General features: G+C 37.2%; 1 protein-coding gene across 21 annotated transcripts in view; it reads left to right on the top strand.

The window, feature by feature from the left end:
* The window catches only part of CADPS2 (calcium dependent secretion activator 2), a 525,179-nt gene that overhangs the window by 380,944 nt on the left and 117,539 nt on the right, over positions 1-26,696 (top strand). For all 21 annotated transcript variants that reach the window (XM_013050847.2, XM_045062940.1, XM_045062933.1 and 18 more), the window contains 3 exons: positions 16,880-16,981; positions 22,678-22,741; positions 26,374-26,497. In XM_013050847.2, the coding sequence (XP_012906301.2) occupies positions 16,880-16,981; positions 22,678-22,741; positions 26,374-26,497 (290 nt within the window). The remainder of the gene's footprint in view (positions 1-16,879; positions 16,982-22,677; positions 22,742-26,373; positions 26,498-26,696) is intronic.

Raw genomic sequence — 26,696 nt, 5'->3', positions numbered from 1 at the left:
ACTGAAGTGAAGGACAGCGGTGCTGTCTGGGCGGCGACGTCTCCGGGAGCACATTCTATTGCAGGCTCCGAGCTCTCCCGGGGCTCCCTGCCGCCGCGTCTCCCCTGAATAGTTCTCGGAGCGTCTCAGCGACGAAAGAAGAGAGAGTTCAACAGAAAAGGTCTGGCTGGTGCTAAGACTGAGAAGAGAGAGGAAAAGAAAGGCAGAAAGCAAAAAGCGAGTCAAGGACAGACAGAGACACATTCCCGCAGGAGGACGGCCGCACGCGCCCGTGAATAGCACAGCCACTCCCTGGGCGAGCGCGCCCCTGGGGACCCACAGCAGCCAGAAAAGGGCCTTTCGGAGACAATGCACCACAGGGCAAAGTTCTAGGTCGATGTGTGCGGTTATACAATCTGGTTTCGCTCGTCGCAGGGGGCGAGGGAGCTAAAGCAGCAGTACAGAATGGCTGGCACCTCTGGGCCGACTGTCTGGTGTGGATGCAGCACCCTGGCGAAGGCGGGCCGGGCCCAGGACTGGGACACGACTGGGGCGCATCCTTAAGGTCATCCCTACTTTCTCTGGACTCCAGCTTGTGTCACAGAGCAGTAGGTGGCCTTCACGGGATCCCTCGTGCTATGATAGGATGATGTCCCTGTCTTCACAGATGATAACATTTCCTCTTACTTATCACTGCAGAAATTGGGCCTCAACTTTTCCCATCTCTAGTTTTAGAGACCCGGGTGCATTTTTGAGTAAAATCATAGAGAATTGCACCCAATAGGCTCATCAACGATTTTCCTTACCCCCTTCCCCCCCCCCTTACCACTTGCTTCTTAATCCTAGTCTTTGATATAGGACATAGAGAAAATAAGTTAAATGTTCTATCAGTTGTGAATCTGGAGACTCGCTTCTGGGACCAGTGGGCAGCTCGATCAACTGCTAGGAGCAAGGGTGGTTTTCCTGTCATGGGGCTTGTTAAACAGGTTTCCTCTGCCAGGCGCAAAGGTGGAGGGGCAGTGGTTACTGAGTACCTTTTCAGTATACCCTGAGGCTGCTTTCTGGATTCTGTCAGAACCTATAGAGCAACCTCAGATCTGCCTCAGTGAAGCTTGCCTAGCAATAACATCTGTCCCCACTGATGGGGAGTTTAGTACTGGAGTAAAGGAACTGTGCCTTTCAAAACGAGACAGACAAAAGCAGGAAGTGAGCGGTAGGCGGAGAGACTGAGTGTGTTGCCGGTAGCACTGAGCCAGGAGTCAGAACATCTGTCTTCCTGTCCTGGCTCTCCTGTTAGGAGCTATTTCATTTTTGAGCAGTTGGTCCAGTCTGAGCCTCAGTTTCCCGTCTGTTCATTATGAATAGTTATATCAATGCTGCATAACTCATGTTGCTGGAAGATCCTGTGGGCCTAATGGGACAGTGGCAAAGACATGGCCCAAAACAGGAGTCAAGAAGGCCGTCATCCAAGGTAGGTCAGTCACTAGACTGCGACCCGAAGACTGCTTTTGAAGGTCACTAGTCATTTGCCTCTGTTTTCCCTGCATGCCATTCATTCGCAGCATAAAACTCGGGATTTTTCTGAAATAATATATAAAAGAGGTCACTGGATTGACCATGGGAGGGTACATCCTTGAGAAAGAGGCAAGGCAAAGGGTTTTCTCGATGTGTGTTAGAATTCAGATCAGGTTACCAACAGAAACAAGAGCCACCCCTCAGTGTAGCTTTTCTTAAGCATTTAGAGCCTTCTAAGTCTGGAATTAGGTGTGAAGAAGTTTGGAGTCTTCAGTTGGATCTCCATGTGACTTTCTAATGTATTAAAGTTTTTTAAGAAGGTAGTATGTAATGCTATTACATAAAAAGCTATCTAGTGAGTGCTGTGAAGTGTGTAAACCTGGCGATTCACAGACCTGTACCCCTGGGACTGATAAAACATTATATGTTCATAAAAGTTTTAAAAATGTTATAAAAAGCCATCTATGCACATCCACACCACTTACTGTTACCAGTCAGTTTAGGGTTTTTAGATCCATGTTGATACACAAAATTGGCCAGTTATTTCCCTTTCTCATACTCCTCCCATCCAGGCTATCATAGCCATATAAAATGAGTTGGGAGAGTTTTCTAGCTTGCTCTGGATAAGTGTCAAATGACTTATTTTTTTAATATTTATCAATAACTCATCTTTAAAGCCATCAGGGCTTTGAGCCTAATATGTGGAAAGATTTTTACTTACTGCATTAGTTAATTTTGTGGTTAAAGAACTGTATAAGCTTTCCGTTTATCTCTTGAGCAAGTTTTGTAGGGTTTCGGCTTTCCAGGAAATAGTGCATTTTACCTAAGTTTTCAAATGCGTTGATATTAATTTCACATTGTTCTCTTTGTAGTTTTTGCTCCACCAGCTTTTTGCACTTCCTAATATTGTTTATTTTTAACTTCTCTTTTTCCCCCCAATTCATCTTGCCTGAAGTATGTAAACTTTATTAGTCTTTTCAATCATATAACTTCTGGCTTTGTTAAACAAGACTACTCCTTCTCCTTTTCATTAATTTTTTTTTTAAATCAACTTTTTTAGAGTAATTTTAGATTTGCAGAAAATTTGTGAGGATACTACAGGGAATTTCTGTATTAGTTTCCTCTAATGTTACCATCCTATATTAGCAAGGTCTATTTGTCAAGACTTAAGAAGCCAACATTGGCATGTTACTGTTAACCACTGGTTCTTATCTGGATTTCACAGTCCGTTTTTTTTTTTTTTAAGATTTTATTTATTTGACAGAGAGAGACACAGTGAGAGAGGGAACACAAGCAAGGGGAGTGGGAGAGGGAGTAGCAGGTTTCCCGCTGAACAGGGAGCACGATGTGGGGTTCGATCCCAGGACCCTGGGATCATGACCTGAGCTAGAGGCAGAGGCTTAACCCACTGAGCCACCCAGGCACCCCCATTTTTTTTCATTGATGTCCTTTTTTTCTATTCCAAGGTCCAACTCAGGACGCCATTCATACTACATTCAGTTGTCAAGTTTCCTCTGATCTGTGGCCATTCCTCAGTCTTGTTTTTCCACGACCTTGTTAGTTTGGGAGAGTTTTGGTCAAGTATCTTGTCAAACATCCCTCAATTTGGGTTTGTGTGACATTTTCATGGTTAGACTGAGGTGATGGGTTATTGAAGAGATGAAATGCTCTCTCCCCTCATCCTGTCAGGGAGTACGTGATATCCATAGGACACCACTGGTCATGTTAGTCAAGGTAATATATGCCAGGTTTCTCCACTGTAAAGATAGTATTTTGCTTTCTGTATATTTTTTTGGAAGTAAGTTACTAGGTTCCATTCACACTCAAGTGGAATTAAATGACACTTCCCTGAGGGAGGACCAGTTACATACTTTATTTGGAATTCTTCTGCAAGGAAAATTGTGCTCTATTTAATCAACCATTTGTTTATATCAGTCTGGATTCATCTGTAGTTATTTGGTACTTTGCATTGTAATCTGATGCGGCTTTATTTTGTTGCTCAAATCGTTCCAGCTTGAGACATTGAGATCTCTTTTAGACGGACTCCCTGTGATGTGCCCCATCCTTTTTTTTTTTTTTACTTTAAAGCACCTGTTACTTTCTGGTACTAAAACATGCTTCAAACTCCTCTTGTATTTTCCCTGACTGGTGAGTGGAAAGCTGTTGGTATCGTGGTGGTTTCTTCCTTCTACTTAGGCCAATTTTTACTTTGGATATTTTGAGATTATTTATTAGGTACATTCAAGTTTTAAATTGTTAAATCTTCTTTGTAAATGGAAATTATTATTATTTGATGACCCTTTTCATAAATAACAATGCATTTTGCATTCAAGTTTACTGAGATGGTTATTAACGTAACCTTCTTTTGGTGGATATTTGTCTGATATGTTTATTCATACTTTTGGCCATTCTGTACTCTTGTGTTTTAGTGTACCTTATAAATAACAAGCTAGATTCTGATTTAGTTTTCCATTATGACAAATTCTGTTTTTTAATCCACTTAACACTTTCACAATTAGCACTGTGTTGATACGATTAAATTCGTTTCTACCATTTTATTTTGGCCTTTTTTTTTTTAAGTAAATATGTAGATAAATATTTTATTTATCAAGAGTAAATGTCAATTTTATTTAGGATATTCAAGTAAAAAAATGAAAAATTATATACCAGTGACTGTTAAGAAAAAGTTAAAAGACATTAAATTGTCCTAAGAATACTACAAAGGCACTGAATCCAAATATCCCCTTATATATGAATTACCTAAGTTTTCATATCTTTAATATTCAGTTGCTCACAATTATGGTCTTAAAAAATATTTGTAATAAGATGATTCTACCTTATGATTTTTCCCCTGGAAGACAGAGTTTTAAACAATAAGTATGTAAAACATTCTAATGAAATAGAGTGGCAATACCTCAGGTTCAAAGGTACTCATCACTAGAAAAGGGATTTATACCTACATGTTTTTACCTTAAAACACAACTTGTTTCATCACAAAACATCAACGATAGTAAGGCACACTGAAGCATGGAAGGCCATGTTACATAATCTGATACAAATCTTAGGATCATGTTACCAACTGGATAATGATATCAAAAATTAAGAAGTTCTATAAAACTATCAAGAGGTTAGAGCTTCAGGTGGGTAATATGTTTTAAAACACATTTCCCAAAATTTACCTTTTTTATGTACAAAAAAAGGAGTTCATCTTAGAAATATAAATGCAATCAGATAACCATATAATGAATGACTTCTGTGTTTTCAAGGGCACTGACACTTTGTGGTACAATGCATGTAAGTGACAATAAATGGGTAACAGGAGAAATGATTTAGATTCCTCACAAACCAGCAACTTGAAAACTTCTAACAGCGAATATAAAAGTGATATACACTGTGGTTTATGCATTAACCTTATACTTAAGAGTGTCTTCCATAAATGGCAATTACTATAGCCATTTGCCAGATATAGAATAACTGATACAGCAAATAAAAACAGCAAGAAAATCAAAGCATACTTCTAACATTTTAATAACTTTTGCTTGTAATGACCTTCTGTGATCTGGAACCTTTGTTTTACATAAAATTGGAGTTCTTACGGTCCTTGTCCTTCTTCAGGTTGCTGCCTGATGCCAGGTAGGACTGGTTCTGGTATATCTCCGACGTAGCTTTCTTTTTTGAGAAAGCTATTATTTCTTCTTCCAAGAATCTTCTTTTCTCTTCAAGCTTCATTCTCTCTTCTTGATGAACTCTTTTAAGGTGCTCAAATTTTGGCCTTTCTTTTTTTTGACTCATGTTTGTAAGCTTTTTGTTTTTTGGTTTTTGTTTTTAAAGATTTTATTTATTTATTTGACAGACAGAGATCACAAGTAGGCAGAGAGGCAGGCAGACAGAGAGGAAGGGAAGCAGGCTCCCTGCTGAGCAGAGAGCCCTATGCGGGGCTCAAACCCAGGACCCTGAGATCATGACCTGAGCCGAAGGCAGAGGCTTAACCCACTGAGCCACCCAGGCACCCCAAGAAGATACGTATTTGTGTGACAGAGGCTTGACCCACTGAGGCACCCAGGTGCCCTGCTTTTTGTTTTATCTTGCTTTCTTATTTCATCCAGGATCTTCTATTTCCACCCTCAATATTTTACATTTTCCAACATTAAGATTTTCCTGTGCATATTCTTAAATTTTTAAGCTTTATGCGAATCAACACATTTCCTATCCTTCTAAAGAGTGGAGAGACCTTGGAACACTTCGCTCCAGACATGCCCTTCCTTGCTCACAGGCTTATTTTGTCTGATATTTTAGTTGTATCCTTGTTTATTTATTTTCTGTTTTCAAATGCGTGCCCCGTACCTGCTTAGATTTAGAAATTATTTTCCTTTTTCCTTAAAATATATTCCTGGGGGATTTCCTATCATGGAGACCCTATAGATAGTGAATTTTTATTTGGAATTGTGCTTGTTTCATCCACATTTTATAAAGAAAATTTTGGTAGGCGTATGGTTGTGGATTGACAGTTACTTTCTCTCAGCACTTTGAAGGTAGTGCTCCGTTTTCTTGTGGCTTCCTGTGTTACCAGCGGGAAGGCCGTTCACAGTCGGATTGCCATTCTTTTGAGGGGGATTTATCTTTGCTCTCCAGATACTTTCGAGATTATTTTGTGCTTTAGTGCTTTGCAGGTTCGCTGTAACATAGCTACATGTGCATTTCTTTTTCATGGATTCTGCTTGGGAGTCCTGGGGATTTCTGGCCCATGTGCCCTGCTATTGAGTGAGTGTGGATTTCTTTGAATTTACTCGGATGTGCATGTGAAGATCCACGTTTGTCATCATCCTGGAATATTGTCATCTCTTTAAATACTTTTTCTCCTATAACCCTACTCTTTTCTACAATTCCACATATCATATATTAGGCGTTTTATCTTCTGTATCTCTCTTACTGTCTGTAATACAAATTCTGTCTGCTTATTTCTCCAGGTACATTCTATGTTATATTTTCAGTTCTCTCTTCTAGTCGAACTTGGCAAAGTTTTTTATATAAAGGGCCAGATAGTAAACACAATAAATCTTTTTTTAGAAAGATTTTATTTATTATTTGACACAGAGAGAGATCATAAGTAGGCAGAGAGGCAGGCAGAGAGAGGGTTGAACCAGGCTTCCTGCTGAGCAGAGAGAGCAACGTGGGGCTCAATCCCAGGACCCTGAGATCATGACCTGAGCCCAAGGCAGAGGCTTTAACCCACTGAGCCACCCAGGCACCCCCACGATAACTCTTTTGGGCTTTGTGAGCTATATGGTCTCTGCTACAATTGTTCAGTTCTGTGTTTTAGTTCAAAAAGAGCCATGAGCAAGATGTAAGTGAATGACTGTGGCTTGTGTTCTAAATCAAATTTTATTCGTAAAAACAGGTGGTGGGCTATAGTTTGCCAACTCTCTCTCTACTTTATTCTCTTTGTAGCTATAACACCTACTTTCCAAACCACATATTGCTAATTTCAATTACTGATATTTTAGTTCTGGAAATACTGTTGGGTTCTTTTTAAAACTCATCTGATTATTTCTGAACATCTCTGATTCTTGGTTTTTATCCCTCCCTCCCCGCCTTTTTCCTTAGGCCTTGTATAAATTCAGATCAATTTTAATAACTAAATTCTCTAGGTGTTTGTCTTGTTTACCCTGACATTTTTGCCGTGGTCACTGTTTTCTTACTCAGCTAAGCGTTTGTTTGTTGTTGTTGTTGTTTTAGTAAGCGCATGTACTTAAAGTTTATGAGAATTCTGCAAGGCCTGTTTTGAGAATACTTTCTTTTAAAGAGGATTTGCTCTTTTATTTGGTGATGGAGGTGCTACCGGAGCTACTTTATTTTCTTATCTTCATGATTTCTTGATTGCACTGGCAGTACCCAGTTTAATGAGGCCAGGCATGTGGTGCATATTCTCAGGAAAGACTCCTTCACTCTCTCTTTAGATGTTGTAGAACGGACAGATTTTCTTGTTGGCTCCCCATTATGAGAATATTGACCCTTTCTGGACCATCCTTTAACGTATCCTACAGCCCATTCACGAATGTAGGAATCTCAGGTTCAGAAGTCTGTGAGGTCGCTGACCCAGTGGGGCATTCTCTTAAATATAGCTGGTTCCTACATTTTCCCTGGTTCCTACATTTTCCCCCAAGGCAGCCTTGGTGTTCACATTCATCCCTACTTTGGTTTCAGTGTCTGGTTCATTTTCATTTTCCTGGCCTTGGGAGAATTTTTTTGACTCTTTTATAAGCTTAGCACAGCATTTAACTGTATGCTTATTATAATTTACACCATAGGCGTTTTGTAGTGAAAAGGGATTTGGGGGATATCCAGTCAATCTATACTCGGAGCAGAAGTCACATGACGAAATTTGCATTTTGAAAAAGAAATCTTAAAAAAAAAAAAAAAGCAAGAAAGAAATCTTTGAACCTCTCTCTGGAGAGCCTGTTGGCGCACTTTCCATAGCCTCTGCTTCAGGTCCCACCTGATTCTCTGCTGCTCGTCTAGCACAGCTCAACTCCAGTACCATTCCCCAACTGACTCCTTCCCTGGAAAGCCATACTACCTCACAGCTTTGTACTTTCGCCCTTCTTCAGTGGAACTGTACATTATAGTCTGATTCTTCTTATTTATGCCTTTCCCTATTATAAACTCTGTTAGGGCAGGAGACATTTCTCTTGTGCTTGTATTATCCCCAGGACTAGGTAAGTACTCGGTAGATATCTGGTAAGTAAGGAAATGAATGATGTGGGACCATTGGTTTACAGATTTTATGGGTGAAATGTTGGGACCCTTGGTAGGTAGAGTTCACAATTAAATAATGTTCTTATCAAGTGTGATGATTTTTATAACCCATGGAAAGACCCTGTGTAAATGAGAAAAATTGTATGGTTTTACCACAGAGAAGTTAGTAGATTAAGACAATGAAATACATTTTTTATGTATAAAATTGAAAGTGATAAAACATGATAAAAACTACTGTTGTTGAGGTTGCAGGGAAATTATTCGTTTCATGCACATGGGTCACAGTGCAAACTGATAAGTACTTTCTTAAAAAGCAATTTTGTAGTATCTATCAGATATTGAGAATACCATTACATTTGCCTTAGCCTGGGCTGCCGTAACAAAATTCCATCAACTGGGTGACTTAAACAGTAGGTATGTATCTTCTTTCAGTTTTGGACAGTTGAAGTCAGAGATCAAGGTGCGGACATGGTACGGTCCTAAGAGAGACTCTTCTCCTGGCTTCCAGATGACTGCCTTATCCTTGTGTCATAAGGCCACCGATCCTATCAGATTCATGCCCCATACTTAATGACTGACTTCTTTGAACCTTAATTCCCTCATAAATGTCTCATCTCCAAATACAGTAACATTGGGGGATAGGACTTTAATGTATGAATTTTCATTCAGGGTGCACACAGTTTAGTCCACAGCACCACTTAAACTAACAATATACTTTTAGGTATTTACCCCAAGAGGAGACTTGGGGAGGCTCAGTCAGTTAAGCACCTGCCTTCAGCTCAGTCATGATCCCAGGGTCCTAGGATCGAGCCCCACATTGGGCTGTTCCCCCTGCTCATTCTTATTCTCTTTCTCTCTGTAAGACAAATAAATAAAATCCTTTGAAAAAAAAAAAAAGGAATTTACTCCAATGAAACAGTAAGAGATGGCTTAAAAAAATTATAGAAAATTATAGTGTAAGATTATATATCTGTAAGAAGATAAGTATATTATGTATACATATATATATGTATATATATGGTAGGAAGAAATAGAGGGGAAAAGTCTAAATTCTAATGGAATATTGGATTAATAAATTCTGGTACATGACAAAATGAAGTATGCTTCCATTAAAGAGCATATATTAGGATATTTGAATAATGTGAGATGTTGATACTTCATTAAAAGGATAAAAAAAATTAAAAGAATCAAATTGAAAATCAGTTAAAACATGATTAGATTTTGTAGAATGAAAAGTGGAATTATATTTACAAAAGAATATTACCTATTATGATTGGGACATTTAAAGAGATTTTTAGTTAAAGGTCTATATATATGTAATTTAGGAGAGCAATTCAGAAAAACACAAAGACATGAACTAAAAGCTGGTTTATTAAAAATAATATTAGGTATGGGGTGAAGATGACCTATCAGAGAAGTATTACCAATCTTAATACTCTTTATTTTTATCTAAAAATCACCTCGATGTTCTATTTCTCTTGAATTCTAGAATGATGTGTGGTAGTGAATTTAGTCTGATTCCAGGAAAAGCCAGTTATCAAACACCTTGATTACTGTCCATGACCTGTGTTTCGTCAGCAACTTAACACAAAAACTGAGTCACAAGATCTCATATCTTCAAAAAGTCCAATTACTGCATTTTTTTAAAGAAGTATCTTTTTTCTTTTTTACAACCACCAAAGAAAATAGACTATAGTAGGAAACACATAGAAGAATTAGGAGGAAGGAGTGCTTAGAAACAAAACAGGAATTTTAAATTTTATTTGCAAAATATTTTCTCAAAGAAAATGCTGTTTCTAGCTCAATAACTATATGGGTCAAATTAACTTCTTCTGGATAAGTAAAATCTCAAGGAAAATGAAAGGACACTGATTTTGTGACCAATACATGACCATCCAAATGAAGTACCATTTTGTTTGGAACAGTAAGAAGTGTTCTAGGTTAGGGAACAGAAATATGAGGCTGTTGTTTCTGCTTCCTCTTCCCATAATTTCTTATTCTTATGCTGTGTCTTTCTCTCCTTGTTATTCTGTTCACAAATGGGTACTGGTGGGAAAGACACGAAGTGCAAAGTGACTTTACCTGCTGCGCTGTGGGCAGAATTGACAGTTCAGAAATGCTACTCCCTATGTGTCTGTCCCCTTCTCACTTTGTCTAGAGGAAGCTAAGATGTTCTATATTCCTCCTGGGAGAGGGCACATGAAAAGAAGCCTCTAAGAAACTCAAAGGACCATGAACTTGGTCCTCTGCCCTGTCTCTGCTTGTAAAATAGCTTTTATTGCAAGCCTCCAAAGTGTCAGGACAGGGGGTCACACCTGATGCACTGGGGAGTCAGGGGGTCTATGGAGTGGTGAAGGAAATCAAACTCATCAGTTTACCAGACTTTTCTATACAGTGTTCACTCCTGGGGTATTATTCCACCCACAGGCTTCCTGAGCACTCTGTTCCAGGCAACACACAGGCTCCTAGAGATTATAAAACCAAGGACACTTTTATATCCCTCAAGTATCTAGAGGTGTGTCTAGCTGATAAAATGATTGAGAAAATAATCACAGAATATGGTACAGTTTTCATTAAGTAATAAAATAGATGGCTTGTCAGCACAAAATGATGCTTTTTAAGTGGAAATTGGGGAGATCCCATGATTAAATAATTTTGAGAAGTGATGTTAAGCAGATTTCTTTACTATCAGACTTCTCAAGCTCCTTAATATATGCCTTGCTTCCATTATGGACCTCCAGCAAGGTCTTGTAATGTTCAGAAAACATCCTTGGGCTTTTTTTGGAGGATGTTTCAGGAGAATTGTTTTTTAAAACCTGTTGGCAGCCGGATGAAATGGATATTAAAATTTGTTCTTTGTGGGCTTCTGAAAGGTTATATTATACTAGAAAAAAAAGACCATAAAATGTGTGAACTGTAAACTGTTCAAGAGAAGTAGAGCTATGGGGTTCGTCCATATTTAAATATTTAAGCAGATTCTGCCATTGATGTTTACTCTTCTGCCCGACTCTGCAACCCAGTTTCACACTCTTTTCCTCTTAGATCTTTCTCGAAAAATGATTGTTCCCTTCATAGAAACTAATTTCTTATCAGAAACACCTCAAAAGCCGTGAGAGGTAGAAGATGGAGAAGAAGATACAGTTTCTCTCTCTTGTTCCTGAGTAGTCTTTCAAGAAGAGCCTTCTCAATTTAAAGCTTATATTGTACTGTTTACAGAAAGAGTTGATAGTGATGACAAGATGTCCAGTATACAGAATGGATTCTGTTTGTTTTTAAACGCCTACTCTGCCAGATTGATGAATAACACAAGTTCAAAAATCCATCGTGAGATTAATATGTATAGGCCCTAATATGTATAAGAACTATTTTTGGACAAATCTGCCTTTCAGAAGAAGGTTTTGTGTGTGTGTGTGTGTGTGTGTGTGTGTGTGTGTGCGCGCGCGCGCCTATGTGTGCCTATGTGTGATGCTTTCTCTAGAAGCAGATTGAGACCCGTAGGCAGATAGAAGAGACGGTTGGTAAGCATCAGTGGCAGAATTTCCACTGGGTCCAAATTCATTTTTTTAAGAATCAAGTATAATTAATGTAGGCCTAAATATATTTGCTGTCCCTTTGCTCATTATGTAACACCAGAAGGAAGTTTTATATCATTACTTGTTTTTATCTATAATTAAAAGAATGCATCTACCTTTAAACTGTATTTTACAATTTGCTCTTAAACTTTCATGGAAAACTTCCTACTAAAATCCTGTGATTTTAAATAACTACAGGCCCCAGAAAAAAAATGAAAAATTTAAATCTCAGTACATGAAAATGCCCTTTTTTGCATCAGAACAACTTTGCTATTTATCAGTCTTAGAATTAAGCTCCAATTAACATTAAATCAGAAAATTGGTCTCTTACCTTAGAATTTTCAATAACCATATGTTTTTTAAAGATTTTATTTATTTATTTGACAGAGATCACAAGTAGGCAGAGAGGCAGGCAGAGAGAGAAGGGGAAGCAGGCTCCCCGCTGAGCAGAGAGCCTAATGTGGGGCTTGATCCCAGGACCCTGAGATCATGACCTGAGCCGAAGTCAGAGGCTTTAACCCACTGAGCCACCCAGGTGCTGCCAATAACCATATTTTAATATTGTCTTTTTATCAGTATCAAAGAGGCATTCGTTATTTTACTTTTATTATCTCAGGGGAAAAATTCTATCCTTGATATTTAAAGCAAATGATTTCACTAATAATTAAAATAGCAGGTAAATACTAAAAATTTACTGTTAAATATAAAAACAGCTAACTTTTGTCAGAGATCTTTTTACCCAGACTACTTAACTATAATTCCTGTACCGTTTGCTTTTCAAAAAATTTCCTGTTTTACCTACTGTTATATGATTTAAAACATTCCAATTAATTTATGCCCTATTAATACTAATAAGCAATAATATTTGTGATACTACTCATTCATGAGTTTTTACTATCTGCTATAGCTGGTATTTTTATATTTGGTGTATCATTTATTCACATCTTTAGCATTTAATTGCCATTTAGCATCAATCTGCCAGCTACTGTTTGGGTACCAGGGGTGCAGCACAAAGGAGGCAAACAATAAACAGATCTACACATGTGGGGTGATGACACATTATGTACAATAACCAGCCACAAAGCATGTTAAAGGAGAAGAGACCTGTGGGAATGGGAGATTACATCTTTACAGCAGGTGGTTAGAGATAACCTCACTAATCCTGAGTCATGTGGGTAGAGATGAGAAGGTAGTGAGAAAACTCTGTGTGCCTCAGAAAATTCCATCCCAGGCAGTGGGAGCAGCATGTGCAAAGGCCCTGAGGCAGAGGATGTGTCCTGTGTTTAAGGAAAAGCTAGGAGGCCAGAGTGGCTAGAGTGAAGGAACCTATGAGGGGTAGAGAAGATCAGGGTGTGTATGGGGTAAGGAGGAGGTCCTACAAGGTCTTGCAGATAGTTCCAAGAATGTTCAGTTTTGGAATGAGTTTTAGAATTACGAGGTATGGCTTAGGCTTGGAATAAGCTCACTGTAGTGTGTTGCTGATACTCTGACTCAGAAAAGACTAGAAGAAGGAGACTAAGGAGGCGGTAACCATACTTGGGATATTTTGAAGGGTACAGGTAACAGAAATTAATTTATAAGCTGAGTTTATAAAGCTATTATTTTAAATCTCTGTTACCCTGGGTCTACGAGATGGATGTTCATAAAATATGAATAGTTTAAGTTTCTCTTAAAGCTACTTTCTGCAAGTACAAATTTTAAGGACTGACTTTGTTGAGTTTTGTTTTGTTTTTAATAGAATTACTGATTCAGTGGTGCCTGGGTGGCTCAGTCAGTTAAGATTCTGTCTTTGGCTCAGGTCATGATCCCAGGGTCCTGGGATTGAGCCCCACATTGCACTCCTTGCTCAGCAGGTAGCCTGCCTCTCCCTCAATTTCTACTTGATGCTCTGCCTACTTGTGCTCTCTCTCTCTCAAATAAATAAAGAAAATATTTTTTTAAAAAAAAAGAATTACTTATTCAATGTCATTTATCTTAAATTTTATAGCTATTTAAGCCCTCTGCCTTATATAAGTAATATGGAAAATGTCTGATATAAGTATATTTAAAATATTACACATTGCTTGTCAGATTCAGTTCACATTTTTTAATAGAGGTGGGGTTTTTTTCCCCCTCTTTATTACTTTCTCTGAAAGTGTTGGGGAAAGAGAATAAAACATGGGCTCTAAGAGCCCTAGATTTGGAATGCAAGAGACGTAGGTTCAAGTCTAGGCTCTGGCTGTTGTTTGGGGAAGTTACCTAACCTCTCTGTGCATCTTTGAGGAAGTTACCTAACCTCTCTGAGCTTCAGCAGCTTCCTTTCTTGGATGCTGGAAAATGGTTTGCTGTGAGCATGCTGTGTTATGCATATAAAACAGCACAGTACCAGGAGCATATTTAGAACTTTGTTACTGATCATTGTTATGTAAATTTTAATAAATGGTTATGATAAGATATTGATGACACAGGACATATTTGCATTTATTGGGAAGAATAATTCTAATATTTTTAAAAGATTTTATTTATTTGGCCGAGCCAGGCACAAAGGTAGGAGCAGAGGGAGAGGGAGAAGCAGACTCCCTGCTGAGGAGGGAGCCTGATGCGGGGCTGGATCCCAGGACCCCAGGATTATGACCTGAGCTGATGAACAACTGAGCCACCCATGCACCCCGGGAAAAATAATATTAGAAGGAGCTGTTACTTTTAGGCATGACTGCATCAAAGCTGTTATTTATTCCCAATCACTTAGGTTTAGATATCCACTTCATATACCTAATATTCAGTACATAGTCTGGTGTAGGCACTAAAAGACATGTAAATAAGGACTGGTCCAAAATACGAACTATTGTATTTAACTTGTCAGATGTATACCTAATTTAATAATAAACTCAGTAAAATGATGGCTTTTCACTGTATACAACAGTCTTTGTCTTAGTGAAAGTTGACACAAATGATGTTCCTCTGACTTACCTTTCTCGCTTTCATCACCTGAACCCCTGGCTCTGTTGTGTCGGGAAGGCGAGGGCCCCAGTGAAGTTTAATATGACAGGATGACTTGCTGAATCTCTGTGAATCACAATCTCCTTTGACCGTTGAAGCAAACAGTAAAATTCACTCTAATATAACCACGTGGTGTCTGTCAGAGAGCAAAGCCACAGAACCGTATCAGTCATCAGAATAATAAATAGAAGTTCCTTGCTCTTTTTCATCAAGTTTGCATAGATGTATAGAGTAAAATACCCACCCACAACTTAGTGGTGAGTTTTTATGCTACCTATATGATAACATAATGTAGTCATAGTTTGCATCTGAATGCTCAAATTCCCAAGTTAATGATGTATATAGAACTCTCCACTTGAAGTTTTGTGATCATTATTATACTTAAATTATAGTCTTGGTTTTGTGCTATCATTTGCTCAGTGGGAATTGACTCTGAAGTAATATGTGATAAAATGCATTATATTATAAATTATTGTAATATAAATTTTTATCAATTATGGGGGTTAGCTCAGAGTTCATTATTTTGTAATTTATAGATCAGATTTTCTTTTCTCCTTCCTAAAGTATCTGAAAGACCAGTATTTGCCATTAGTTTTGCTGCGGTTCACATTGAAAATACATTCTGGTAGGATGTATTATTCTGACTATGAAATAAAATAATTGATGTTTCCCTATTTAGGAATAGAGTATAATTGTAAGATTTTCAAAGCATAAATTCCAGCAGCATATGAGTATCTGAAATAACATTGTGTTCTCTATAATGGCAAAAAAATTTTCAGACTGAAATGATGATTTGAGATGTATAAAAGGTCTTTATGTCATTATGATTCAGATATAACTTTAAAATTAATTGCTTTTATCCTAATTGACTAGGTGCAAGCATCAAAGATACACATGCACACACATACATGTTTATATATAGATGAAAAAAAGAGCAGGAGCACCAAATAAAAATCTTCCAAGGAAAGTTATACCAAGCATTCATTTTTCTTTATTTTTCATAATCATTTCTACCTATTTTACCCATAATATTAAAAATTAGTTAAATTATAATATATGTCTTTGGGAACTAAAATGCAATCTTTAGAAAAATAAGTTAATAGAGGAAGAAGTGATTGGTATTAATTATCAACTGCAAAAGATTCATTGAAATAGACACTTTTGGAATATGAGATTAATAGGTCTTTCTCATTGCATTAACAAAGTTATAGTTCACGTGTTAAAAATTGTTGTTAAAAATTGTTGATGACTGTTATACAACCTGGTACTTACACTGATACAGAATAAATTCTAAATCCATTATTAGAAATATTTTATTCTTTTAATCCTGACCTTAGTAAGAGAAGATTTCTGTTCAGTCTTCATTACTACCTCTAAAAGTCCTTGTAAAACTTGCCTTGATTGCACAGGGATATTTGGCTGAGCACAAGCTCCAGAAATGTAGCTAATCTGTGTTCTCTATAAGCTTTTATTCAGCTATTTGTTTTGAATTATAAACCCACACATTTAAGTGAAAAAATAATGCAATAAGTCACCAAATGCATTCAAATTTTCTGTGTTTTTTACACTTAGAATGAAATCTCTTGCCTCACATTAGCTTAATTTTTATTTGGAAGAAAAGTAGTTAAAACATTTTAGTTTGCATTCAGTATGCTTTTATAATATTTTCATCCATGGAATATTTATTCAATTTGTCAAATGTTTGGTACCACATAAAATACTTTTCACTACCATTCTCAAGGACTAGTCATTGTTTTCAGTAGATCTGGAAAATATTTATGGTAATCCTTTACCTTGAAAGCTGTCTAAAACAGAATAATTTCATTCCATTTGTTCCAGGTCAAAATATGAAGCAAATGGCTACAAATACCCCCTTTAAATAAATTTCCATTATAGGGGCAAGTAATATGATTTCTGTGGACCAATATGCATTTTCCTTAATTATTCTGCAGAGAAATAGAGATATAAAGATAAATGAATATATAAATATATATAAATAAAGATATATAAAGATATAAAATATATGAAAGCAAACATTCTATCAGTATAAATTATTGATTCTGATTTTTGTTTTCCAGGCCTGATGGAATTGGAACTGTTTCAGTGGAAGAAAAAGAGAGATTTGAGGAGATAAAAGAAAGACTCTCTTCCCTTTTAGAAAACCAGATAAGCCATTTCAGGTATTATACTCTTTTCATTAATATTCAGTATTTGCTTTCTTCACTCAACACTCCAGTTCCCTATAGAGGTTTATTATGTCTTTCTGTGGCTACTCAAGAACTATCAGTATCTTCCTCTCCATCGCCTGTCAGGTAAGATCCATATTCCTCAGTTTATGGTCTCTTTCTAAGCCTGCCATTCAGTTTCCACCATTCATTAAGGTAGGTCCCTTACCCCTTCAATTTGTGGAATGCTTCTCTCACTTGCTCGTGCATTTCTCATCCTTGAGGAGCCTCTTCCAGCTCTGGTGAGTAGTCCTTCCTCTCTCCGAGTCACCAGGCAAGGAGCTTCTTGTGTCCTATCTTCATAGTAGAGCTGTTTTTCGATCATTCTAGCAAAGACTAGAAAACCTGATGTCTTTCAGCATTTATCATCTGTACTCATCACTAGTAACTTATCACATAGTTATAATGTCCATTTCTTAAGTCATTAGTAATTTAATTTACATTATTTATATGAGAACAAGGGCCATGTTGCCTGGCACATTTCCTTGCTCAAAATTAAAAAAAAAAAAAATTAACCATTGATATTAAAAACCATATACAGAATGAAAGAACAAAATCTTGGTATTTTTCCCCTGATTACAGGTAGCTCAATAGAACCTAATGGTTAAAAACAGAAATATTTCTGGAGAATACAATTCAAGATAAGGGAAACAAAGAAAGAGGGGTAGTTAAGATCCCTGAACAGAAAATCAGTGTTAAAGAGGAGGGAGTCTTCATAGTGATAGTTAATAGAAACCCCAAGTGGTGATTGAGCTTAGAAAGCAACCAGTTCTGATGAGAGCAGATCAGAAAAATTCTTCAAGTAAATCAAATTGACAAAATACTAAGCTGTTTTAGTATGTTGAGAGAGGATTTACTCACCTGGAATTGAGTTTGGAGTTCTATTAATTATATTAGTTACATTAGATTACATATATATAAAAAGAGGATATTAAAAACAAAGACAAGTATTAATTATAAACAAAATAATGGCACATAAATCATAGTATATACTGTATCTCACTTATCTAGGACATTTACATAATATAAATACTGAATTTAACATCCCAAAATGGCATAACTCTGTTAGAAAGATAGGAAGGATAGGAATTACATTTAGGATGGGGGAAAGTAGTCCAAAAAAGGAAAAAAAAAAAAAAAGCTACATATGTCTAAGGTAGAGTAACAGGGTTATATTTACCCTCCCATCTGAAACAAATAAACTTCTTAATTTTTTTAAAATGTGGAAAAATGCTCTTAAAGCACATTAAACATAAGACAGTGAATAAAAGTGATTCTTGAGAGATGAAAAATAAATGACTAAGCCCTTTCATTGTCTCTGCTTGGCACCACGAGAGTGCTTCTGGGCCATGGCCAGGGAGGAGAATCCTAGTGGACCGCCGCCTTGACAAGACAGAGATGGGTGTCCAGGGAAGGCAGCCAGAGTTTGCAGGTCAAACATCTAAAGAAAAGAGAGGCGATACCTGCAGATATTTGCTGAGGGTCCCCCTGGAGTATTCAACTCAGTATTGATTTAAGCATGTATATATGGAAACTAAAGTCAGACAAATAATCCTTTCACTCTGTTGTAGGATTACAGGAGATAATCCAGAGCTAAGAGGAGTACCAGTTTCTACCACCCAGGGTGGAAAGCTCCTAAGTCATGGACAGAGGGTCAAATACTCAAGAGAATTTTTGCCTCAGTAACAGAAAAAAATTAACCCTGTTTTTGTCTTTCCTAATGAGGATTAAAATCAAGTTTCAAATAAATCAAACTGTTTTAAGTAATTTAACTGCATTCCAGAGCAAAGCTCAAGAATAAAGGAATACAAAAGTACTGAGTCACCAATAATGTAAAATAATAATGCCTAGCATCCAGTCAGAAATTTCTAGGCATACAAAGAAATGGTAAAATATGACCAATGAAGAGATTTGAAAATAGCCAATAGTGGAAGTGACACAGAAGATAGAATTAGCAAACAATAGTATTAAAAGAATTCTTACCAAATGTATGTTCAACCTGTTAAGGGCATCTGTGGAAAACCTGCAACTTCATATTTAACAGTGAAAGATTGAATGCTTTTCACCTAAGATCAAGAGCAAGGCAAGGATATCTGCTCAAAAATCAGTAATCAAGGTTGTGTGGTGTGGACAGTTCAGAAACTGACTCACACATACACGGTCAATTGATTTTCAAAGATAGACAAAGATAGTTTGCAAAGTACACTTTTTTTCGATAAATGGTGCTAGAACTATTAAATAGCCAAATGCAAAATACTGACCTGGACCCATACCTCATACCTGATAAAAAAGTTAACTCAAAATGGATAGATCTAGGAAACAGAAAATCTCTTTGCTCTTTGACTAAGCAAAGATTCTTCAAAACACCAAAATCATGATTCATAAATGGAACAATGTTACCTTGAACTTTATCAATATTAAGTACATTTGATCTTCTAAAGACATTGATGTGGGAATAAAGAGACACATCTCAGAATGGGAAAAAGTATTTGCACACTAGATACCCCCCAAAAAACTTCTATCCGGAATATTTAAGTATCTCTTAAAAATTAGTAAGAAATAAAAGAACCCAATAAAAAATTGTTTCAGATATTTCACCAAAGACACATGATAACAAGACATATGAAAAGGTGCTCAACATTCTTATTCTTTAGGGAAATATGAACTAAAACACAATGCAGTACTACTACATTATTAGTATAACTAAAATTAGAAAAATAATTACCTTCCAGTAAGTGTTGGCATGGATGTGAAGCTGGAACTCTACATATACTCTTGATAGCAGTATAGAAGTGTACAACCCACTGTATAAGGCAGTTCACAGGTTTTTAAAAATTCAAACACCGAACATATGACCCAGCCATTCCACTTGTAGGTATTCTCCAAGAGAAATGCAAGCACATGTCCACGCAAAGACTCTTATTATGAACGTTAGTACCAGCATTATTCATCAGAGCCAGAATATGAAAACAAGCCAGACGGCCATCAACAAGGAAAAGATAAGCAGTGTATTCCCATACTTCTGAGCAATAAAAAGGAATGAATGGTTGATAGCATGAATGACTATCAAAATATACTGAGATAAATCAGACTCAAAGAAATATGTGCTATAATATCCCTCTTCCATAAAATTATAGGAAATACAAACAATCCAAATACAAAGTAAATCCATGCTTGCTTGGGCTCATGGGATGGGGAGGAAACATTTGGCTGTCATGAATATGTATATTAAACTGATTGTGGTGATGGTTCCACAGGTATATACCTATGTCAAAACTTATCAATTACGTATTTTAAATATGTGCAGTTATATGTCATTTATACCTCTGAGTCTAACTTCTATGGTGGGAAGTTAGTAGAAGGATATATAAAACTGAAAAATCGAGAATTAGAAATAGTAGCATGTAGGTTAGGAATATAATGTTTAAATACAGAAAGAAAGAGCTTAAAGTAAAAGACTTTTGTTTTTCTGGAGAAATTACTTGGGGAGTGGGGTGGACTTGACATAAAGAACTTCTGTTTTTCATAATAAAGCTTTAGAAGAAGTTTCCTTTCAGACTTGTGCATATATAATTTTGATTAAAAATACTGTATATTAAAATGATAAAGGAAAAAAGTTTAATTGTGAGACACGTCTATGCAGGCTCATCTATCTGTAATCAACTTACTAATGGGAATCAAGACGATTTAATTTATTCAGATTAGATATTAAGATTGGTTGAATTTTATTTGGTGGTGGAGTATTTTCCACTTTGCTTTGTTATTGCAGAGCTGTCAAAGTGGTAACAACCTAAAATATTTATCCTGAAAGCAGAACAAAACTATTCCTTTCTTTTAAAACTCGTTTTGTAAAGATTAATTAGGCTTCTGTGTAGTTATTTTCTGTACTTTATTGATTCAGGATTACTTGTACTCTGTAAATGTGTTGAATTATTTACACATCATGAGCAGCTAATGCTAATTCAGAACATACCCAGTGGGACCTCAGAGCCCTGAAATGCTAAATGTAATCTGGGGATCAGTAACATTCCATTCATAAAATGTGTCACCCACAGGTTAATGGAAATAAACAATAGGAAAGACAATGGGTGGATTATGCAAATACACTGAAAAGATTTAAGCAGGGGGAGGGGACTAGAAGAACCCAATTTGTGTTTTAGTTAAACGTGGATTAAGGTTTATGGTATACAAGATGATGAAAGCTACTTTGCTAATTTGCTAATGCGCCAAGATGCAACACTACACAGGGAAAAAAAAAAACTATCAAAAATAAATTGGTTGTTGCTTTTGTGCATGGTAGAGGAGAGGAGGAAGAGAATGCATTGACGTAAGAGTTAGTTGAAGGAAATTTTTAACAGCAAATGAAATAGACTTCTGAAGAAAAATTTGACTAGACTGACGATTTTTTTGCGATTATCTGACACTAATAAAAGTCTATAACATCAAAACCCTGTCCTAATATGGATTTAACAACTGCTTTGTGAAAAATGCCTCTTTAATCAGTCTTTAAAATTTGCTGCTATAGAAGAAATTGAATTTAAAATATATGTGCTTTAAAAATGTGTGTTTTTAGGGAAACCTGTTCAGATTGCCTTGTGGGAAAAAAAAAAAAAAATTTCATTGTGAGTTACATCTTAGAAGATGTGTTTACCAAGCCCCTGAATAATGGCAAAGGACATAGAAATATATAAACTTCAAGTTACTGGTTTGGAGATTTCTAGTCCAGAGCCAAGCAGCAGCCCAAGGACAGCTCAGCCTCCTGCAGCCCTTGATCTTGAGACTAGGAGTGGTGGTTGGGGAGGAGGTGCTTTATGGAGCCTGATTCAAGAGAGTGAGCAGCTCTAGCAGGAAGAAGAGGCCCTGACATTCTCTGCTTTTTAAGTGGAAAGTGACCTGAACAGGGACCCGTGTAAAGAGCAATAAATCTGTTACCACCATGTGTCAGCTAACTTCCGAGGAGCCCACTCACTCGTCCAGCCTCTGACCCTGATTTCAGAACGCTGGCGTGACCTGCCCTCTGGTTGTTGGTGTCTATTAGGAATGCATGACATTAGAAAGACTGAGGATGACCATCTCCACTGGCAAGTGGCTGAGCTCTGGAAAGTTGGTGTTTTGTGTGGAGAGGGTGTAGAGTTAGCTACTGGCGTTAATAGGCAGGTGTCAGGAAAGGAGGGAGCTGGAACGTGTTTTGCACTAGCAGTTACGTCTACGGGGTGTGTGTCCATCTCAAGCCACACATAAACACAGGAGGAAATGGGGCGGGGGGGGGGGTCCTTTCTTTTAGCATAAGGCTTGAATAACAGCAAACCTTATGAAGGTTTTAGGAAATGTATTTTAATTATCTTTTTACTAGTAGACTCTTGAAGATTTTTTTTGTTTTTGTTGTTGTTCTTAATTTACCCTGTTCTTTCTGAACATACATCATCAAAATTTTAGAACGTTTTCATCACAGTTGATACCCTTACTGTTGAAAGAAACTGAAAGCATGGAACTAAGTAAACTTCTGCCGTTAAGATTTTCCCAGATGGGCTGATGCTAGTTTAACCACTTTTCGCTGGTCTTCCATAATGCCACATAGTAGAAGATAGAATTTTTGAGCAGTCTTAGATAGTAAATGTTTGACGTTTTTGTTCCTCCTCTTGTTTTTAAAGATACTGTTTTCCCTTTGGACGACCTGAAGGTGCTCTCAAAGCTACGCTTTCATTACTTGAAAGGGTACGTCTGAACACTACTTTATAAATGCTTTTGCACGCGCAGTGGCTGTGTATTTTAGTGAGCCAGCCAGATAGGCTCATTCCTCACAAAGAGTGTGTCCTGTGGGGCTGTCTGTTCACATCTTATCACTTTCTCACCTACTCCTAACTACATTCCAATTCTCCCTACCTCCTACTTCCTCCTCCCCCGCAGCTTTCCTGAAGCCCGCCCCTGCCATCTGAGGCTGAGTTGATGTCCTATTGTTAGTACCCTTTTCCCCACCTCTTTCTTTCCCTCATGAAATAGTCTTTTTTTTTTCCAGTTAAGTATAATCATCTGTTTTTCAGACTTCACAGTTGTCTTTCATTACCCCCCTCACCTCCCCCGACTTATTTGTCTGTCTACCTTCCCATCTCTCATACCTATAAAGGTTTATCACTTAACATGCCCAAACGTATCCTTCCTTCCATCCGAAATCAATCTCAGAATCCATTTCAACTTGTGTTACTTTAAATGGATTCATGAATTGTAGAAATTCGTTTTCCCTCAAAAAATAAATAGCTCAAGGCTTTCCTATCCATGCTAAAAGAATTTATTAATGAAAGTACATTCTCCACTCCTGTTTATGTAACAGACAAGGTTTGAAAGGGAAATATCATTTTAATTTATTTGTAGAACTATTCGTATGCTAGTTGGAGCCTAACAGGTAAGTGATGTGCACAATTCCTGTTCCTTATAAACATTTAAAAAAAAAATCTAAGTATCATATAAAACTCATGACTTGATTATTCTGGTCTTGATTTTTTTTCTTAAGATGTTTATTTATGTGATAGAGAGCAAGCACAAGTAGGGCAAACAGCAGGGAGAGGGAGAAGCAGACTCCTCGCCAAGCGGGGAGCCCAATGTCGTAGGGCCTGATCCCAGCACTCAGGGATCTCGACCTGAGTTGAAGGCAGATGCTTAACAACTGAGCCACCCAGGAGCCCCATCTGGTTCTGATTTATTGACTTCAAAGCACTTGGTCTTGTCCACTTTTCTGCCAAAGAAGTCTAGCTATATTACATTATTTATTAACACGTCTTCTAAAAGCAAAAAGAAAATACTTTTTTTCAGTGATTTAAGGACTTGCAAGATGAGGGCGAGAACTGATGACTGTATACATTGATTGCATCATCCTTGATTCCTATGCATCATGTGATAGAACTATGATTGTAGTAGTTACCTGTTATATTAGAATTTTTATAATAAAACTGCATGTCAACCAGGCTTGTCGAAAGTATTCATTTCATCTAATCCATTGAGGTATCAAGGTAAAGATGAAATCTTTACAGAGAGTTTTACTTTGGGAATGGCATCCCATCCTACCTAATGCAGCCTTCTGTGTGCTGGTTTCCATGGTAGAGCTTCCCTCCTCCCCCAGCAAGGATCAGCTCATAATAGCATAGATGCCCTCACGCACTGACAAGTGGCGAGATCAACAGTGACCTTTTTTCCAGTTATCGTCACTTATCATGTCTCTTGCTGAAGTGAGAGAGAAATGGTAGGGCCATTTCTTCATTTTCACATCTCAGTACTTATTGACATCTTAGGAAAACAAAATCTGCATGTGAATCCTTCATACTTAGTATGCTTTGGAAGAAATGGAGGGGACACAGGAAAGAAGCTGTGTCTCCCTTTTTGCTTTTGGCAGCCCGTAATCTGTATTTTGCCAGGAAAGGGGGTACAGTTCCCCCCAATTCCAAATTAAATATTTTGACCCAGGACTCACCTCTGTAACAGATATATACATTCTAATTTTAACAGCTATTTCTATTATTTAAAAGTGTGTCGGGTGCCTGCATGACTCCGTTGGTTAAGCATCTGTCCCTTGATTTTGGCCCCGGGCATGATCTCAGGGTTGTGGGATCAAACCCCACTTTGGGCTCCATATTGGAGCATCGAGCCTGCTTCAGATTCTCTCCCTCATCCTTCTCTCCCCCGACCGCGCCCCCCCCCAATTTGTGCTCACACTGTCTCTGAATGAATGAAGGAAGGAATGCGTGTCACCCTGGGAAGGCCTAGTAGTAAAGTTCCCGGTTCTGTATATGGGACAAAATTAATTTTAAATTTAAACTGTAGTAATGATCACATTAAAAATGATTGTACATTTAAAAACAAAAATAATAGTACATTAATGCTTGTTGTTGTTTTTTTTAACTATGAGCAGAAGGGGTTTTTGGGCTTTTTTTGTTTTGTTTTTTTACCTATTAAGATTCTAAGGTGCATTTCTTTTTTTTTTTTTTTAAGATTTCATTTATTTATTTGACAGACAGAGATCACAATTCGGCAGAGAGGCAGGCAGAGAGAGAGGGGGAAGCAGGCTCCCTGCTGAGCAGAAAGCCCGATGTGGGGGATCATGACCTGAGCAGAAAGCTGAGGCTTTAACCCACTGAGCCACCCAAGTGCCCCTAAGTGCATTTCTAATTAAAGTGCCAAATATATGTAACTGTGTTAAAGATTTTTAATATGAGACTATGAAGAATAATTGAATTTGATGGCAAGCAAATTTTTAAGTGCTAAGGTTTGCTGTTTTGAAAAAGAAAGCTTGACTAACAAAATTAAAATGTAAAGGATCACCATTGCTTAAATGGTTGAGTAAATTTGATGCTTAAATGGTTGAGTAAAAATCCTTCGTACCAAGGTTGATTGAAAGAGAATGAAATAATAAAGCATGAAATGGATGTTTTCATAATCTTTAGATGAAACTTTAAGTTAAAAGACTAATAGAGTGGTAAGAATTCTTACCATTCTTGTCTTCTCTATATTCACATTTTGCCTTCTATTTTATAATTTGAATGTAAGTAAAGCCAGAAAAGCTGCATTAACTAACTATATGGAAAAGATAGAGGTTAACTAGTGGTATAATCAAAACTGACTGTAAGCAGTTTTATCACTGAGAAAGTTTTGAGGAAAATTATCAGTAAATAATTATAAAAGTGCCTAAATATATTATGTTTTAAATTCTGGATGTAATTGTATTTTCCCCTTGGTAATAGTAATACTTCTAATGGGGGGAAAAAAACAAAAAAAAACAAATATATATATTTAGGAACTCAACAGAAAATAATCTGTTGTTTTTTAATTTCAGAAAGTTTCTGTGTATTTTAACATTTGATATTCCATTCATTTCATGAAAAGATTTTCTCCCCCCTCAACAGATTAAAGTTTAATTGTGAGATTTAGAGATCTTGATTTTTATATCTTTCAAAAACAGTGCTTATTCTTCATAGAATTTTGTTACTGTTTTCATATATATTGCTCAAAAGATTTAAAGCTCTTAAATTAGGGATGTGCAAGACAAACTTTATTACTTGTCCCAAGCACTCTAATCCTGATCTGAAACAGCTGCTCTAATGGTGTCATGGGCCCCTGGAGGAAAAGTGACAGTCATCACACTGAATGGTGGTTTGGCCTATGCGAGGTTTTGATGTGCATAAATGAGGCTTAGACAGGAGGAGCCAAGAAGGGAGGATTACATCCCGGTTGTGAAGTGCCGACTCATTACTTTCCCCCAGTATTACCTAGGACCCCTTCCTCCTAACAGATCTAGGACAGTTTGTGTAATTTGATTGCAGTATCTGTTTTACACAGTCTCTTTCTCTCCCCCGCTTTAGGTTTTAATGAAAGATATCGCCACTCCCATACCAGCAGAAGAGGTGAAAAAAGTGGTCAGAAAATGTCTCGAGAAAGCGGCCTTGATCAATTACACTAGACTCACAGAATATGCCAAAATAGAAGGTCAGTGCACTGAGCAATTGCCCAAGTGGCAGTGAGAACCAACAATGCCTATTAACTGAATTTTCTGTGAGAAGTTCTTTCCTTTCCTGAGCAAACCTGTACCGTGGCAAAGGGAAATGTCTCATTAAAATCTCAGCTGGTGAACTGAAGAGCTTTTTCCTATTCATTGCTTTAATATGCCTCCTGGGACTCTGCTTGA

This window comes from Mustela putorius, unplaced genomic scaffold, assembly GCF_011764305.1.
Source record: "Mustela putorius furo isolate JIRA1106 unplaced genomic scaffold, ASM1176430v1.1 tig00003845_pilon_pilon_pilon, whole genome shotgun sequence".
NCBI classification, from domain to species: domain Eukaryota; kingdom Metazoa; phylum Chordata; class Mammalia; order Carnivora; family Mustelidae; genus Mustela; species Mustela putorius.
The sequence above is the reverse complement of the archived record's forward strand: the minus strand, read 5'-3'. Positions and strand labels throughout refer to the sequence as shown.